General features: G+C 40.3%; 1 protein-coding gene across 1 annotated transcript; it reads right to left on the reverse strand.

The window, feature by feature from the left end:
* Positions 1 to 3,002: 3,002 nt before the first annotated feature.
* Positions 3,003 to 12,855, reverse strand: LOC122997007 (ras-related protein ORAB-1-like). The gene is made up of 6 exons (XM_044372880.1): positions 12,436 to 12,855; positions 9,074 to 9,146; positions 8,563 to 8,658; positions 7,748 to 7,843; positions 4,765 to 4,896; positions 3,003 to 4,097 (listed from the first exon to the last, which is right to left on the reverse strand). The coding sequence occupies exons 1-6, from the start codon at positions 12,447 to 12,449 to the stop codon at positions 3,897 to 3,899; spliced, it is 612 nt and encodes a 203-aa protein (XP_044228815.1). The 5' UTR covers positions 12,450 to 12,855; the 3' UTR covers positions 3,003 to 3,896.
* Between the last annotated feature and the right edge of the window lie 2,698 nt (positions 12,856 to 15,553).

Raw genomic sequence — 15,553 nt, forward strand, 5'->3', positions numbered from 1 at the left:
AATTACAATTTAAAATCCTGCATTTAAAATCATACTTAAGTAAAAGTATAGAAGTGCTACCAGCTAAATTTACTTGACGTACTAAAATAAAAACACTAATTTTGCAGAAAATTGGGCTGAGTGATATATTTTAATGCTACTTTTACTTAAGCAAAGCATCTGAGTACTTCTTCCAACACGGCAGGTTGACACAGAATCTGATGGGTCACCAAATACAGTGTAACCTGCCAGCAGCCCCTTCATATCTCGAAAAAACATTGCAGCATATTAATAGCATAACTCTCTCAACATGACTCAGAATCTCCACCATTGCACAGTCTGAAGAGACGCAATGCATTCTGGTTTTGGTTGGTCACGATTATCCTGCCCTCAGGCCCTGACGTAAGCGGTTCTTTCTTCTAGACCAGCTAAGTGTTGGTGCCACCCTGGAACCAGTTCTCCTGGTTTCCTGCCAGTTCTTTGGTTCTTTCTTTCTATAGCTGGTTTTGATAAGTTAAAGTTGGAGTTTGGGACTGCAACCAGCATGACACAGAATGTGACCTTTTTATACAACACAACATGTGGCATTTTCATAGTGTTTGAAGCTACTTAAAAGGAAATCAGTTCAAGGAGTTGAAGAGAATAAAGCAGATACTGTTGGTCAAGCAAGTTAATCATAAAGATAAATTTCACTCTGTTCTCTGATGGTAGTTGGTTACATTTGCCTCATTGACAGTCATTTACATATACTTTGGCTAATTACCCTCCTGAGCTTCTCTGCATAATTTTGCCGTTGCAGGAAGAGCATGTTCGTCATACATTTTAAATATTGCCAATATTGACACTGACAAATTGTACACTCATTCATGTGCAGTAAATGTATTATTACAGCCCACAAGTAGGTATACACTGCAAAAGCCAATAACTTCAGTGTGTAATTGTGGTAGTCATGGAGATTTATCTTCTTTATTGATTGTAAAAAGTACCCTGCTGTCCACAGAGGACTCATCCAGATATCCATGACAGTTGGACATTTAAGCCAAATAACACTTTCATTTACTTGGTACTCTGCCGTGGAGGAGCTCTATGCACACCGCTCTGCACAGTTTGGCCTTTTTCCTTTTGCACCTGCTGAGAAGAATTTTAGGAGTGCAGACACCTAAACTCACCAGTACTCTATGTAGTAAAATGACATACAGCAACATTTTGATCCAAAAAAAAAAAAAAAAAAAAAAGCCCAGCTAGATTATTTATATTGATCAATCATGAACTCATCACATCTCTTTTAGGCAGCTGGTGAGCTGGACACAAGAGGACGAAAATGACTGTTTTAAGCCTGTTTCCCTTTGTTTAATGATTTGATGAACAATCACCTCCTCTGCACATGAATAAAGGAAAAAAAACTATAAAATGTATCAATTTAATGTTGTGGTTGTTTTGATCTATCAATAATTAGTTCTACTCTTCATTCTTTATGCAAATTCTGCATTTTTAATGCACATTGAACATCATATTTTATTGTTCAAAGTTACTTTTTCCTTCAAAGTATTTTTTTCGTCATTGTAGCTCATTAAAATAGATTTGAACAAATCAAAGAAAACAATGAGAGACAGGTGAAAGGCAGGATGCCCTCAGAGGGTCATACACCTTTAAGAAAGAAGTGGGGGTAACTTGAAGTGGGCGTAACTTATAGTCTCGCAGGCTGCAGACAGATTCTTTTGGGATGAATCACACACTCCTCTAATTTCTTCTTCTTTTTCCCTCCCATTTTCTTCCTCCCTTCATCTATCTCTTGTCCTTTTGTACATCTTTCATATTTCCCTCTTTCTTCCATTCTATTCTTTGCTCCCTTATCTATTTTTCCTTCCCATTATTTTAGTCCTTTCTCCTCTTTATCTCTCACACTTTCTTCCTTTTGTTCTCTTTCCTTTTCCTCTTCTGTACCTCCTTTCTCCCGTTGCTCCTGCCTTGCCCTTTTCACCTTTTTACTTTGTTCTTCCCTTCTCTGTTTTAACTACTGATGGAATGTAAGTACATTTACTGTACTATAGTATAGTTTATACACTCAAGTTCTTGTATTTTACTTTATGCTACTGTATACTTCCACTCCACTACATTTTTATGACAGCTGGAGTTGGTGGTTCCCAACAGCATATAAAATGTAGCTCCACCTCCAGCACATATGTCAAAATACTGCTTACATGTTACTACATCAGCAAATAATGGAAGATATTATCTTTTAACACTCTGACAGGGGCCATTCTGCTGCATTGTGGGTACTATTACTTTTGTAGTATTGCTATTTTTACTTTAGTAAAGGATGCTAAAAATCAATCTATTTCTCCTATAAATTAACAAGCAATTACATGACTTTGAGTATGAAATGCACTTTCAATTTTACTAAAGGTTTATTCTAAATGCAGGTATCAGTCCAGGTTTCACTGACTGGGATTTTCTCTGTAGACAGTAACTCTGGATGAACCACACTTGTGAAGGTTTCTGGGAAGTCTGCTCAGTGTTATATCCACTGACATGTCTCATGCAGCATTTAGGATGTCATGTTTTAGAGAAGTGCTGACTCAGACGCTTTCTCCTGACATTCAACTGGAACTTTAAGGGATTTCCTGAGTAAATTCTGCTGACTTGTGCTCAGTAGAAACTAGGCTGCACACCAGCAGTTTAGGATTGAGGTTAACGAGCTAACGTATGCACACATACACAACATCTATAGCCGCTGTGTTGTGACCTGACCTTCACATAGTTGAGCTGTACAATGGAGCACTGTTCTGACATTCTTATCCATACAGCAAACACTGGTCCCAGAGTTCCTTTCAAACTGAATTCAGTTGCCTTTATTATGAAAACAAAAGAACATTGTATTTTATATATGCAATTCTGTACTGAGATTACACAGCAATTTGCAAACAGACCCTATGTAACTGGCAGTAGATTTGCCAAATGAATGTAGAATAAATAATTAAAACAGCTTTTCTACACATCTCACCAAGAATCGCAGACAGGTCTTTCCATTTCATACAGTCTGGTAGTACAATATTTATTTTCAGTTGAAGTGTTACATGTTGAGCAACAAACTTACAGTTGTCTTCAGCCACAAATTTAATGCAGAGATAAAGAGTCAAGACTATCCCAAGAATGTATTGAGCACTACAGAACTGGCAAATCAGATTTTACTTATATATATATACATAATGCTTATGTACATATACTGTTGCACTAGACTTAAAGATGCTGGACAGTGAGACACACTGCTGTGCAGAAAATAAAAACACACCTTGAAATGGGGACAGAGCGACAGACACATGCTGATATAAACAGCAACAGAAATCATTGAAGGAAAAGAGAAACGACAGAAAAGATCCGTACAAACAGAAACCTTAATGAAACAAATTCAATTACCAACCCTGCTGTAGGAATGCAGAGAAACACACACATACACACACACATATACACACACACACACACACACACACACACACACACACACACACACACAGACCGTTCTCATGAATCTGCATTCAGAGGGCCAAATAAAAGATTAGTCTCTGAGAGGTCTGAGATGGGAGGTGATGGGGGGGGGAGTCAGGGCCGGGTCGAATGATCACCTATCTGTAGAATTTGTCATCAATAACAGGACAGTATGACAAGAAGGATGCTTTATTTGTTTTTGGTAGTGCGGCTACATTATGTACAGTACAAATACAGGCAACTTCATCTTGTTCTCACATACACACGTTGTGACTCATGTCTTCCCTGTCCTGTCTGGTTGTGGTGGGCCTTTGCTGGGACACAGTGGAGTTTAGAGGAGGGTGGCGGCCGGGCTGACAGGCCTGCAGAGGGGGAGGCAGGGAGGGAGGGTCAAAGTGGAAGTGGCTTCTCTCTCTCTCTCTCTCTCTCTCTCAGCAGCATCCTCCTGATGAAGGCTTGACAGTAGTGCCAGGGGTCAGCTTCACGTTGGGTTTCTCCCCTCCGCCGGCTGTGGCCCCGGGGCCCATCCTCTTCTTTATTTCAGCAGCCATGGTCATGAAGGCCTGCTCCACATTGGTGGCGTTCTTGGCGCTAGTTTCCAAGAATGGGATACCCAGAGAGTCTGCAAACTCCTGGACACAATGTAAGGAGAGATGGCCGTGTTTAGGCATATTTTTTTGTTTTTGCTAGTGCTGAGCGACAGGGCATGAAATAACAGAGAAACACTAAGCATTACAAGACATTAAAGGGGACAGCAGAGAAAAACACAGGATGTACTATTGTGTACATGTGAGGAATAAGTCCAGAGTGTAACCTGAGTCCTGGATTCTGTGTGTCAGTACATGCTGGAGGTGTGTAAAGGCCTCAGTCTGCTTCAAACTAAATGCTTCTCATACTCTCTATCAGCATCTGAAAACCATTTTCTCACATCTGAATTGGGGGGGCAGCATCCCACAATTGTGATTACTTTCCAAAACAGACAATCAGATGTGGAGGTGTCAAAATAGGCATGGTTTGCATTTCTCTCTGTGCTGCAGGTTTCCCTACAAAGGCGCCCTCTAGAGAGAGACCTATCTGAGTTTATCACACTAAAGAAGAAGGTTTTTTGAGTAACACATCTTAAATAAGTCATCTGTCAGTTATCTCCCATATCTCTTTATTGTTGTACTAATGAAAAGCTACTGACTCCCAGCCAGTAAATTGGATACAGCAAAGAAAATAAGGAAAGAATTCAAATACAAAAACTGTTAAAAGCATAAAAAGGTTATAATCAACATGTTATGTGCCTGGGAGCCTTACCTTTGCTGTTGTGTAATCCACCACCTTCTTTGTTGTCAGGTCACACTTGTTCCCAACCAATAGCTTGTTGACATTTTCACTGGCGTAGCGGTCAATCTCCTGTAGCCACTGTTTGACATTGTTGAAGGACTCCTGTGACAGGAAGCAGACAAACATTAGCACAGGAGGTTAAAGATCTACTACAGCAGCAGCTTTCACACACACTCATTCAAGGCGGCTGTATATTTATGCTAATGCGACTTCTATCAGCCCGCCACACTATTTATTGAAAGTCATTCTGTCGCTCAAACAGCCCCAGTCTTTTCTATTCTGCTCTATTCATGTGTTGCAGTAAGCTAATGTTGCTGCATTAAGTTACTGTTGATACCAGCTCAACACAACAAATGTGCAGCAGTGGTAGGTCCTCACTGTGAAACAACCTCAAGACTCGCTGACAGTGCCAGTGAGCTAAGTTCACATTTTTTAAACATTAAACACTTTTAGCAACTCCTGTAAAAAAAACTACACTACACAGCAGCTTAATGTTTGGTTCTGGTTTGTGAGCTGGAACCATGCACAGGTGAAGTGGATAGATGAAGGGATGCAGGAACGTTTTACAGTGCTTCCAATATGTAATGAGGGAGCGATCGATCCTACATGAAGACTTGTATTAGACAAGGCAATCATGTCAGGATGTGGGAAAAGTTCCACAGCAGAAAAATCACTGTTTTCATCAACTATAAAAGCAGAGTGGATGAAAATACCTGCTTTACAATTGCAACTAGTCAACATCACAGGTGAAAATCTGCCTACTGAGACAAGTATCAACTGAGAGTCAAGTTCAGCAGCGATGAAGTATTCCCAGAGACTCCTGCTTATCATGTCCAAACCATTCCTGACTTGCTGTGTAATCACAACAAAAGGCGTTTTCTTCACCATGCAAATCATCTTCTGATCATCCACAAGACTCCTCGGTCTACCAGCTTGTTTGCCTTTTTCTAGTTTTCCTGTGTTCACCTGCATTTTTAAAACAAACCCACCTGATGATTTTGGCAAACCAAGTACCTTTGATATCTCTGATAGATTTGAGCTTTTTTTTTTTAGCCTCATTATTATCTTCTTCACGTGCATGGTCACCTCTTTACTCCTCATATTGACAGACAACTCCACCTCAATCTAAATGACAACTATCATCTCTGAGCCACGTTTCAGCTCTTTTATGCTGAACTTATGTTGGAACAACACACAGCTACCCAACAAACATTTAGTAACCAAGTGTCCAATTACTTTTGAAGCCCTAAGCACTATGTTTTAAAAATATTATATCTCCCACACAGTCTTTCTATATTAAACCACCTGCTCAAATGAAATCTGAGACTTGGCACTTTCATGTAGTATCCATGACTTTATTTACATCATGTGCTGAAGCACAGAGCCTGAAGAACAAAACATGGAACTGTTTAGACTGCTGTTTTAACTGAACTTTTTCATCACCAACACTGCTTCCAGGAAGACCCACCTCTCATTTCACCACCACCACTTATTAAACAATCTCCTGGTGCCAAGCAACATCCAGCTACTGGAAACCAGATGCATTTTTTGTGAAAACCTAAAAGATGGAAGCTAGAGGCCGACCTTAAAAACAGATGTATTCCTGACCAAATATAAACCAAACAATAGATGCTAACAGTAGATAATGTTTCAGCCATCTAAAACATGAACATTTTTTGTTGTTTACCCCTGAATCAAATCTGTTTGACCCGCATTCAGAATCATTCAGTGAGAGTTTCATTCTTCCATTAGTGGAGGACAGACTGATTTCTCCTCATCACAGACCAGACAGCAGTGATTTGAGTAAGGTCTTAAACACTTATTATTGCAGTTAGGGATGTCAACGGTTAACCACTTAGAATATTTTTGACTGGTTACGCATGCATACCAGGGTTGGGTACCGAACTTGTTACTTCATGTTCAATCGGTGCCAAATTTTGGTACCTTGTGGGACTGAGAGTGAGCACAGCCCCGAAATAAGTTTTAAAAACACACATTTCCAGACTGAAGCCTTTCAAACAGACGCTCCAATACTGACAGGAGCACCAACCCGCAGATACAAAGAGATGTGACAGATCCATTTTACCGGCCTGCATGGCAGCAAGCAGCTAGTTAGCATGACTAGCATCATTAGCATAGCCATGCTTTGCAGTGTGTAGTCAATAGACTGTATAAAAAATAAGGTGTAGCTGCAGTGTCTCCGGTTTAACAGCAATGGAGGCAGGTAACGGTGTGTGTTTACTGTGTTTGTGTGCTCTGAAAGACGTCACGGCGTATCTGTATTAACAACGTAGGTGTTACTTTGTTATTAGGCCATAACCCAGTTGGTGTGCTGAATGATTGAGACCCATATCCTGCCAATCAGTGAGGTAGAGGGTGAAGGATTGAAAGAGCTAGTTCGGTAACTCAAGCCTGAGGACATTATGCCATCGAGAGCTTTTGTGACTAAACACATTGAAAACACTTTGAAGAAGGATGAGCCAAAAGTCAAGCCAAGCAGGGCAGTCAAGCTAGTTCTGACCACCAACTGCTAGACAGCTCTCCCAAACAAAAGCTACATCACACCTCTCTTAACAATGAACTGGTTAGTTACCAGTTATTGGGTGTCGGTCTATGGAAAGTAACCGAAACTGACATCCCTAATTGCAGTCTAACTCTGTACTCCACCCCACCCAGCTATAAGTGAAAACAACAAGTAGAATCCTCTTCTCTGAGGGCTGCTAAACTATTTAACAGGGATCCAGGGAGCCCCAAACAAACCCAGGAATGGTTTGTTTCACTGAATTTCAATGTCAAACCCCAATTTAGATGGTAGGAAGTTCAACCTAGTTCAATAAACAAATGACCATGTCTTCCCATATGAGGTTCCTGTGACAAAATCTCATCTGCTAGTGTAGAAATGTATTAAACACAGAGTTTGAATGGTCAGGAGATGGTGTGTTGTTACACTGACCTGGTCTGTGACGTCGTACACTACGATGATACCATGAGCACCTCTGTAGTAGCTAGACGTGATTGTACGAAACCTCTCCTGACCCGCTGTATCCCACTGTCAAAGGAAAAAAGAGGGAGGTGATGACTTGCTGTGTGCTTACATTGAGGAAGACAAAAGGAACACCCTTTGATATTAAATATCTTTAAATTTGACCATTGGACAAACACAAATTCAAGTATTAAGTGCTTCCTAACACAATTTTATTCTTGTGAGAGTCTTAAAGTCTCCTGGGATGTTCAAATTCTCCACCGAGAGCCACAATAACAACAGCAGCATTCATAGTTCATCACATGTGTCTACTCTCTTTACATGCGCATTCCTTTTTGTTCCAAAGGAGACGTCTGGTGATATTCTATGTTTTTGTTATTGTCAACAAATCCTTAATGACTCAAACCAACAATGAATTAATCTAACAATAAGTATTGTGTGTGTGTATCAAAGCCAGATATATCTCATTCCTCTGTGCCGTAGAGCTCCACTGTTGTCTAAACACACATCAATGACATGTTCCTTCCTCACCATGAATACAAGATTTACATATTTTGGGCTTGGAGATGACAGCCACATACTGATTAAGGTTTGGTTTGGTTTCTTCCTGGGATTAGTTGATAATAAGAAAACTATAGAATATCACCAGACTGATCCTTTAATGTTTAGAAGGGAAAATATGTTCTCCTTCTCCTGTAAATGTGGCATTCTGGGTGAGCCAATGTTACTGAAGGGCACTAATATGAAAGAACTTAAAAGTAAAACTGAAACCAGAAGTTACTTACAATCTGAAGTTTAATGGTCTTTCCATCTAGTTCTATGGTTCGTATTTTGAAGTCCACACCAATAGTGCTAATGTAACTTTCTGTGTATGTGTCATCCTGGAGAGAGAAACAGAGTCAGAGTTAAGACGGCTCACACATCCTGTTCACTTCCTGCTTCACTGTGCACACACACATGAACAGCACCATCGGTCATTACTAACACTAGTGGAAAATAGACTGGAGGTTTCAATAGTATACCAACAGGTGAATGAATGTGTTACAGTTTGCTCGTGTGAGCATCATATCCTGTGAACAATAACTTGAATAGTTTCTTATTCAGGTAATAATAAACCCAGTTAAGATAGTGAAAATATACTGTTGAATAGTGACTGCTGCCTGCTTAGAGGGAAGATAGAGATGTTTTTTTTTATTAACATTCTTGCATTTGTACAGAACTATACATTCAAGCCTGTTACACAACACAAACAACACATACATAGACTGTAACATCATACATTTTGGGGAAACTTACTGCAAATCGGAGAAGAAGGCAAGACTTTCCAACACCAGAGTCACCAATCAGGAGCAGCTTGAATAAATAGTCACTGCAAGGTAAGGGTATGGGTTAGCAAAGTAATAGATTACCCATTTGACTTCATAAATAGCTGCCATAGTGAGAGCCTGAGAACACACAAGTCAGTGATGGGTCCACTTCAGTCTAAAACCTTCTAGTTCTTTGATCTAATGTCCATTTCAGTTAGACACTAATATGCTGATGGGTCGTAGTGTCTGATAGTGTCATTACATCATTTGGCATCATGGGTGAAAGGTTCGCATTTTACAAGAAAAAGAAACCGTCAGGACAATGAACACTGCTGAGCTCAGCCATATTTTCAGAAGGACGTGCAGGAAGCCAGCAGATCATGTGATTGGACACATGAAGCAAAGCAGGAGGAGTGGAGAGGTTCTCTTTTCTTGACCACATATTGTACCTCTGTGCTCCGGTTCTCAGTTTAGTCTAATCCATGTTTAAGTAGGAATTCACCTTGGTTTTTAATCACATGGTCTACAGTAGTTTTCAGTTTTGGTTCCTGGATCAGAGCTCCTTGCTCCTCCTGAGGTACTTCCCAGAGACCCAAACACAAGGGCTAGTTATTTCTACTATCAATATTAGGATACAGAATGGGACATTTGTTAAATGTTTTTGTTTCAATAAACAGTTGCGTTGCCCACTTCCTGTCTACTCTTTTTGTGATGAGTCAGCAAGAGAGGAAAAAAAGAACTAAACTTCATTTAATTTGCTGATTGTTTCAAAATTGTTACCAACAAAAAACCCTCTGACATTGTCTAAAGATGAGTCACACAACTGTGTGGGATTTTGAGCAAAAAATGATGTCTCAGACAGCATGCTTTTCAATCCATAACCAGTCTAATATGCTTCATATTCACAGTTGTTGAGATGCCATGGAAGCCCGAGCTTTTTGTTTCTGGGACTGAAAGTTTGGGATTACAGAGTCTGACATTGTATTCTACTGTGAGAGGAGAGCTGCTCACTTTTCCTTCTGTGAGAGCACTGTTCACGCACAGGACAACTACCATATTAAGGGCAGGGCATTCTGAATTACATTCAGATGAACCAACCCAATGACCCACTTAAAACACATCTTGCAGCAAGGCAAGCATAAGCAGCCTACAGCCTGCAAACAGGTCTAAACTACATCCTGCTTCACTTACACCCATATCAAATTAGGCAATATAATGATAATACTTAACCTCCCAAAAACACACACAGAGTATCGACGCAATGTACACACAGGTTACTATACCTGTCTAATATTTGGTTTGTCAAGTGTTCAGGCTTTTTCTGTGTCTAACTGTCCTCTGCAGCTCTACACTCTGATAAAAGAATCCTAAAACAACACTGTTTTTTCTCTCCATCTCTAGGACTTCTCCTACAAATTATGGTCTCCAGGAGTGAAGTCCTGAGTGAGGACCTCTTGTGATGGTGGAAGAATAATGTGCAACTCCCTGTTTACATGGAATGCGGGTGTCCTGGTTACAAATAGATCCCAGCATGGAAACTTAATATTCTACCTTATTCACACACGCAACCTGACCTGAATGACTCGTGTCAGTCAATCTATTATAACTAACAATCACAATGTGGCAAAAAAAAAAAAACCCTACTGATATGCATCACCAGCAGAGGAACAGCAGTAATGTGCAACTTTATTCTCACACATCAGCTGAGCCGGGAAGTCTTATCCTGCCTCCCTAAACCGTCTCCAGTTCCTCTTCTTCTCATTGTAATAGATTCCAGTCATGCCCCCTTCGTTAAGCCTATGACTGGGGACAATGGCTGTCCCTGTGCAAGGCTGACGGCTCACTACTCAACACATTTCTCATGCTTCCACGTTGGAAAGCCGCATCACCGGCGTACATAGTTACTGATGCCTATGACGTTACCATAGCAACCTATGCAGATAAGTCGGTGATGTCTGGACACACAAATCCAATATGATCACTTGCAAATAACAGTACAGATAGTCTGTCTTATAGATCTGATTTGAAAAACAAATTTGATTTGCCTATAGTCTGAACAAAGTCCTACATGCAAATTCCAATTACCATCACGCTCGTAACTATTCACCACAGTATCCCAAATACGCCACTGATCAAAAGTCAAGCTGTGCAATTTAGAAATGCATACAGACACATAATTGCTTGCTCATCATTTCAAATTCAAGTGTGGTATTCAGCGTAAAGAACTGTGCTCTAAACTGTAATGTGGATAAAGATGCCTCCTTTTCATTTTACCATTGACTCTCATGGAGTAAGAAGGTTTTGGACCTCGCCTAGGGGTATCTTGTCTGTACCAAGGAGGTGAATCATTAATACATGATTAACAGTCTACAGAGGAATATGGGGATCAAATATCAATGTCTATAATAGATTAACGACAAGATCATTTTTTTAGCTTAAAGAACAACACTGTGAAACAGCTTGCCAAATCAGGGAAAATTGTACTCATAACTACAGTCCACTCATCAATTTATGAATGGAGAGCCACAGAAAGACAGAAAGCTAAAGTAAGTGATTGCTCAACACTGCTGTGGTGAAATCGTGGGCTTGTCCTGTGGCATGTGACCTACACATGACTGAGACTGGAGGGGCTGCTTCAGCTCTACAGGACAACAATATGACTGAAAACTGAGTCATGCTCAACTTCAGGTAATGCGTAAAACCGGTTACCTGGCCGTAAACAACGGGTCACTGCCGCTTCAGTATCTGTTTGCTGACAGTAGCGAGGATATCAGTGGGCTATCAAATAAACCCACAACACTGAACCATAACCACCAACCAAACGTTACAAATGTCATCGATCAACATTTCTGATGAAGGAAGCCATTGTAGTTAAGTCGTATCCATTATAATTTTATGAATTCAATAGGTCAATTCTAGCTGCTACCGCTGATAATATAAATAGACTAACAGTTCCGCACAAAGACAGACTCGCAATAACGGATACAGGTAGCGTTAGCAGTCAGCAAGGCACCTTTGTCCTGTATTTACATCTGTGCCGCTGCCCAACAGCTGGCTAACAGCTGGCTAACAATGTTCCTCAGAGGACTGAATGTACGCTTCGTAGTTTATTAAAACACAGCTATCGACTGATTTCTGTTCAACACCAACATACCACCAATATCCCGAGAAAATGTTCACAGCAAGTTATCTCAGGCAGGCATGAGGCTAATGTCAGCTGACGTTAGCTGCTAACTTAGCTCAACTGCTAATATTAAGTTATTTGCCAATAGCTGACTTACCTGTTAGCCCATGGCTAACCTCAGCTAGCTGGTGAGAATCTAACACAGTGGTCTTTATAATGATACTTACTATTCAGGATTCATTGTTGACTCGTTGTATAGGGTATCCCGTGTCGTGAAATGTCTCTTGTCCCGTGTCTGCAAATAAACAGCGCTGTCTAGCTAACACTGCTCCCAGAAACTGAACCAGAACCAGAAACACGGCCGGCTGGTTGCTGCTCAGTAAAAATCCAAAATGGCTGCAACTCCGACCAGGAAACAGCTAACATTAGCCAGCTGGTTAGCCGAGGCAGTAGTAACACAAAGTGCGCGGCTTGATTTTACAGATGCCTGGTCTTTTAGAAGAGACTGTTAACTCGTTCTCTAGCCGTAACCCGTCAGCGGATAAACAGGGGATGTGTATGGATGTCTCCCTCTCGGTAAGTGTGTCGTTACCGCAAACAGCAACCTGTCAAGCCCTCAGAGAGATTACGTCATTTAGTGAAACGTGGCAAAGAAGAGTCAGCGAGTGCTCTGTGTCAAGGTACACATAATACGCAGCTTCCGGTCAAATACTTCAAAATAAACCACACTAAGGTGCATTCTGTGCGATTCACTTCTGCTTAACAGTGATGCTTTTATTTTTAAAGACATGACGAGCTTGACACATCTGCTGAGTAAATGAGTTTACCATACCAGCTTCACTGCTGTTTATCCCAGATTGACACTCTACTGGCCCGTGGTCCCTAAAAGTATGTATCAGTGTGAACAAATTACTTTATTAGAAACATTCAATATAATCTAATAACATTGCAAACAAGTGAGCCGTAAATCCAGAAACTTCTCTCCTGAGTTCATGTCATGAGTCACGGTCTTGTTATCACTAGTCTTCAGAAATAGGTGTGAGTAAGAACGGTGGTAGCTCATGTCAGCACCTGTGCACAGGTACAAATATCATGAGTCATCATGAGTCAGTCTGATTAATGGTAGCAAATTATTTTTTCCAATCATACCTATAAAGACTCAGTGGGTTTTAAAAAATATTTTAAAGGTACATTATGTTAAAGATATGCGTGTGCTTTTGTATGTTTGTCTGTTTTTTCAGTCTGCTGGTCTACAATGACAAACACAACTTTACCTCCTGCTCTGCAACATGGCTACTGTCCACTTGATTCAAAGTATAGGTGACATTCTTTTTTATAACTCATTCCAAGTCAGAAGGCTAAAGTCCAGGTGTCGTCATCAGCCACTGGTGCCAAAATCCAGTTGCAAATGATGTTTCATTTCGTCAAGTCAACTCTTAAGTCATCGGATTCATGACTCAAGGCTGACTCAATTGTCTTATGTCCACTTGAGTCCACACTTCTGCAATATAATAACAATTTGGCTGACATACTCTCTGATCAGCACAGGTAAGTAGTGTTCATGTTTGTGTGTTGATATTGTGCAAGAGAAAATTAAAGAGAAAACCTCAAATAAATATGTAATAATCAGATGGTCAGAGGGCTGTCTGGTTCCAAGTTTTCCTGTTTCCTGTTTGAAGTAATAAGCATCACGAATCACCCCTGCCTTGGGTCGGGCCCAGACCCTTAGGAAAGAGCTGGATCATTGTGGATTACAGTTTTTTATGACTGCTTAAGCATGATTTTGAAAACAGAGTTCATTTTGTCAAAACACTAATCACAATTCATGCAACCACACATACAAGTAGCAGAACACCTCATATCTTTTGCAAAATGAAACACTTCATTCAAAACTATGTAATAATTCATAAAAACCCCATTTTGTCACGGTATGGCACACACATGGCTCATATGAACTGATTGTTTGAACCACTTACAAACTGCTGTGCTCAACCTAAAACATCTCTACTTCTAACATTTCTACTTTTCTAATGATATAGTCTCACTTTGATTTTTTGAGTTTGATTTTTTCAGAGATATTATTAAAGTACATGAATATATCGACCAAACACAACACACAAGACCAGTACTGCACACCGATGAAATCAAGACTGGTGGTGAGTCTGTGTCTGTTGGGAAAAGGGAGGTTCTATTTTCTTATGGCTTCAGAGACTTTATTGTAATTATGATTCATTTCTCTCCACATTGTAACATCAGTCAATACATCTATGCATTTCCAAAGGTTGCATTTTGCACTGAAAATCAGAACAGAACATATTCCAAATAGAATGTGTGGTCACTGAGGATGTTTGTTTGAATTTCTCTGAGGTGTATCGCATTATTGGCCAAAACCATGTTTACAATAGCTCTCTCGTGTTCCTCTGAGAATATGGTCCCCTTCATCCTTGATGTTCTAGACACTCAATCCTATGTAGACCAATCAAATTACATGTAAAATGTCACAGGACAGTGTACAAGGCATTGTTTCAAACATGGAATGCAGTGAATTGTACTGATTTTACTTTAGAAGGTAGAGAAAAGTTGTTTTTCACCTGTGCTCTTGTCAAAATGTCCAAATAACTGTTGCAACAGTATATCTGCTGAGGATGGGCTGAACTATCTGTCCGGCCTCTCTCATTGTCTTCCTCCAGGTCTACCTCTACCTCTTCCTCTCCTTACCCCTCTTCCTCTGCGGGCTCCCCCCTCTCATCCTCACTCTCCCTCCTCCTCTTCCTCTTATTGCAATGTTGCCTTCCATTTTTGTTGAAGACAGGTACACTCACCTGATGCCTTTTTATAAAGCTTACCCCTGATTGGTGAGTTTACAGTTAAGCACCTCAGTTTCTGTACACTTGACGGCCATGTTTAATCAGTTGGTTTATAGGTGTGGTATTTTGAAAGGCAATGCCTTGAAATGGCAAAGTAGTGACATCATGTTAGATTTCTGTGTAATGTGGAGAAGTGTGTTTAGTGTTTTGCAAAAAGTGTGAAGCTGAGAACGTACTTATAGTTGTGCAGATCTGAGCTGAGGTTTTGCTCCTTCACTAACTGTGTTAGTTAATTTTAGTGTGTAAGCAATCGTAAAAAACTGTAATGTATCTTTTGTAAGTCATCATAGCTAATGGAGAGTATGTATAAAAAGATTCAGGCCACTTCCTCCCCATATTGCATTGCACTGCCCCCTAGTGACCCAAGGGTCAAAGTGAAAGAGCATGCCATAACAGAATCTCTGTGAAGACTTACTGGTAAGTCATGCAAATAAGATCAACTAAAATGATAAAGACAGTAAATATAGTAAGTAGTAAA

The sequence above is a fragment of the Thunnus albacares genome, chromosome 14 (genome assembly GCF_914725855.1).
Source record: "Thunnus albacares chromosome 14, fThuAlb1.1, whole genome shotgun sequence".
NCBI classification, from domain to species: domain Eukaryota; kingdom Metazoa; phylum Chordata; class Actinopteri; order Scombriformes; family Scombridae; genus Thunnus; species Thunnus albacares.

Bases quoted from the DNA above. Each gene is read 5' to 3' on its own strand.
- LOC122997007 (XM_044372880.1), bottom strand. The intron at 8,659-9,073 runs GTAAGTTTCCCC...TTCTCTCTCCAG, and splicing joins GCCTTCTTCTCCGATTTGCA to GATGACACATACACAGAAAG. The intron at 4,098-4,764 runs GTAAGGCTCCCA...CATTGTGTCCAG, and splicing joins TGGATTACACAACAGCAAAG to GAGTTTGCAGACTCTCTGGG.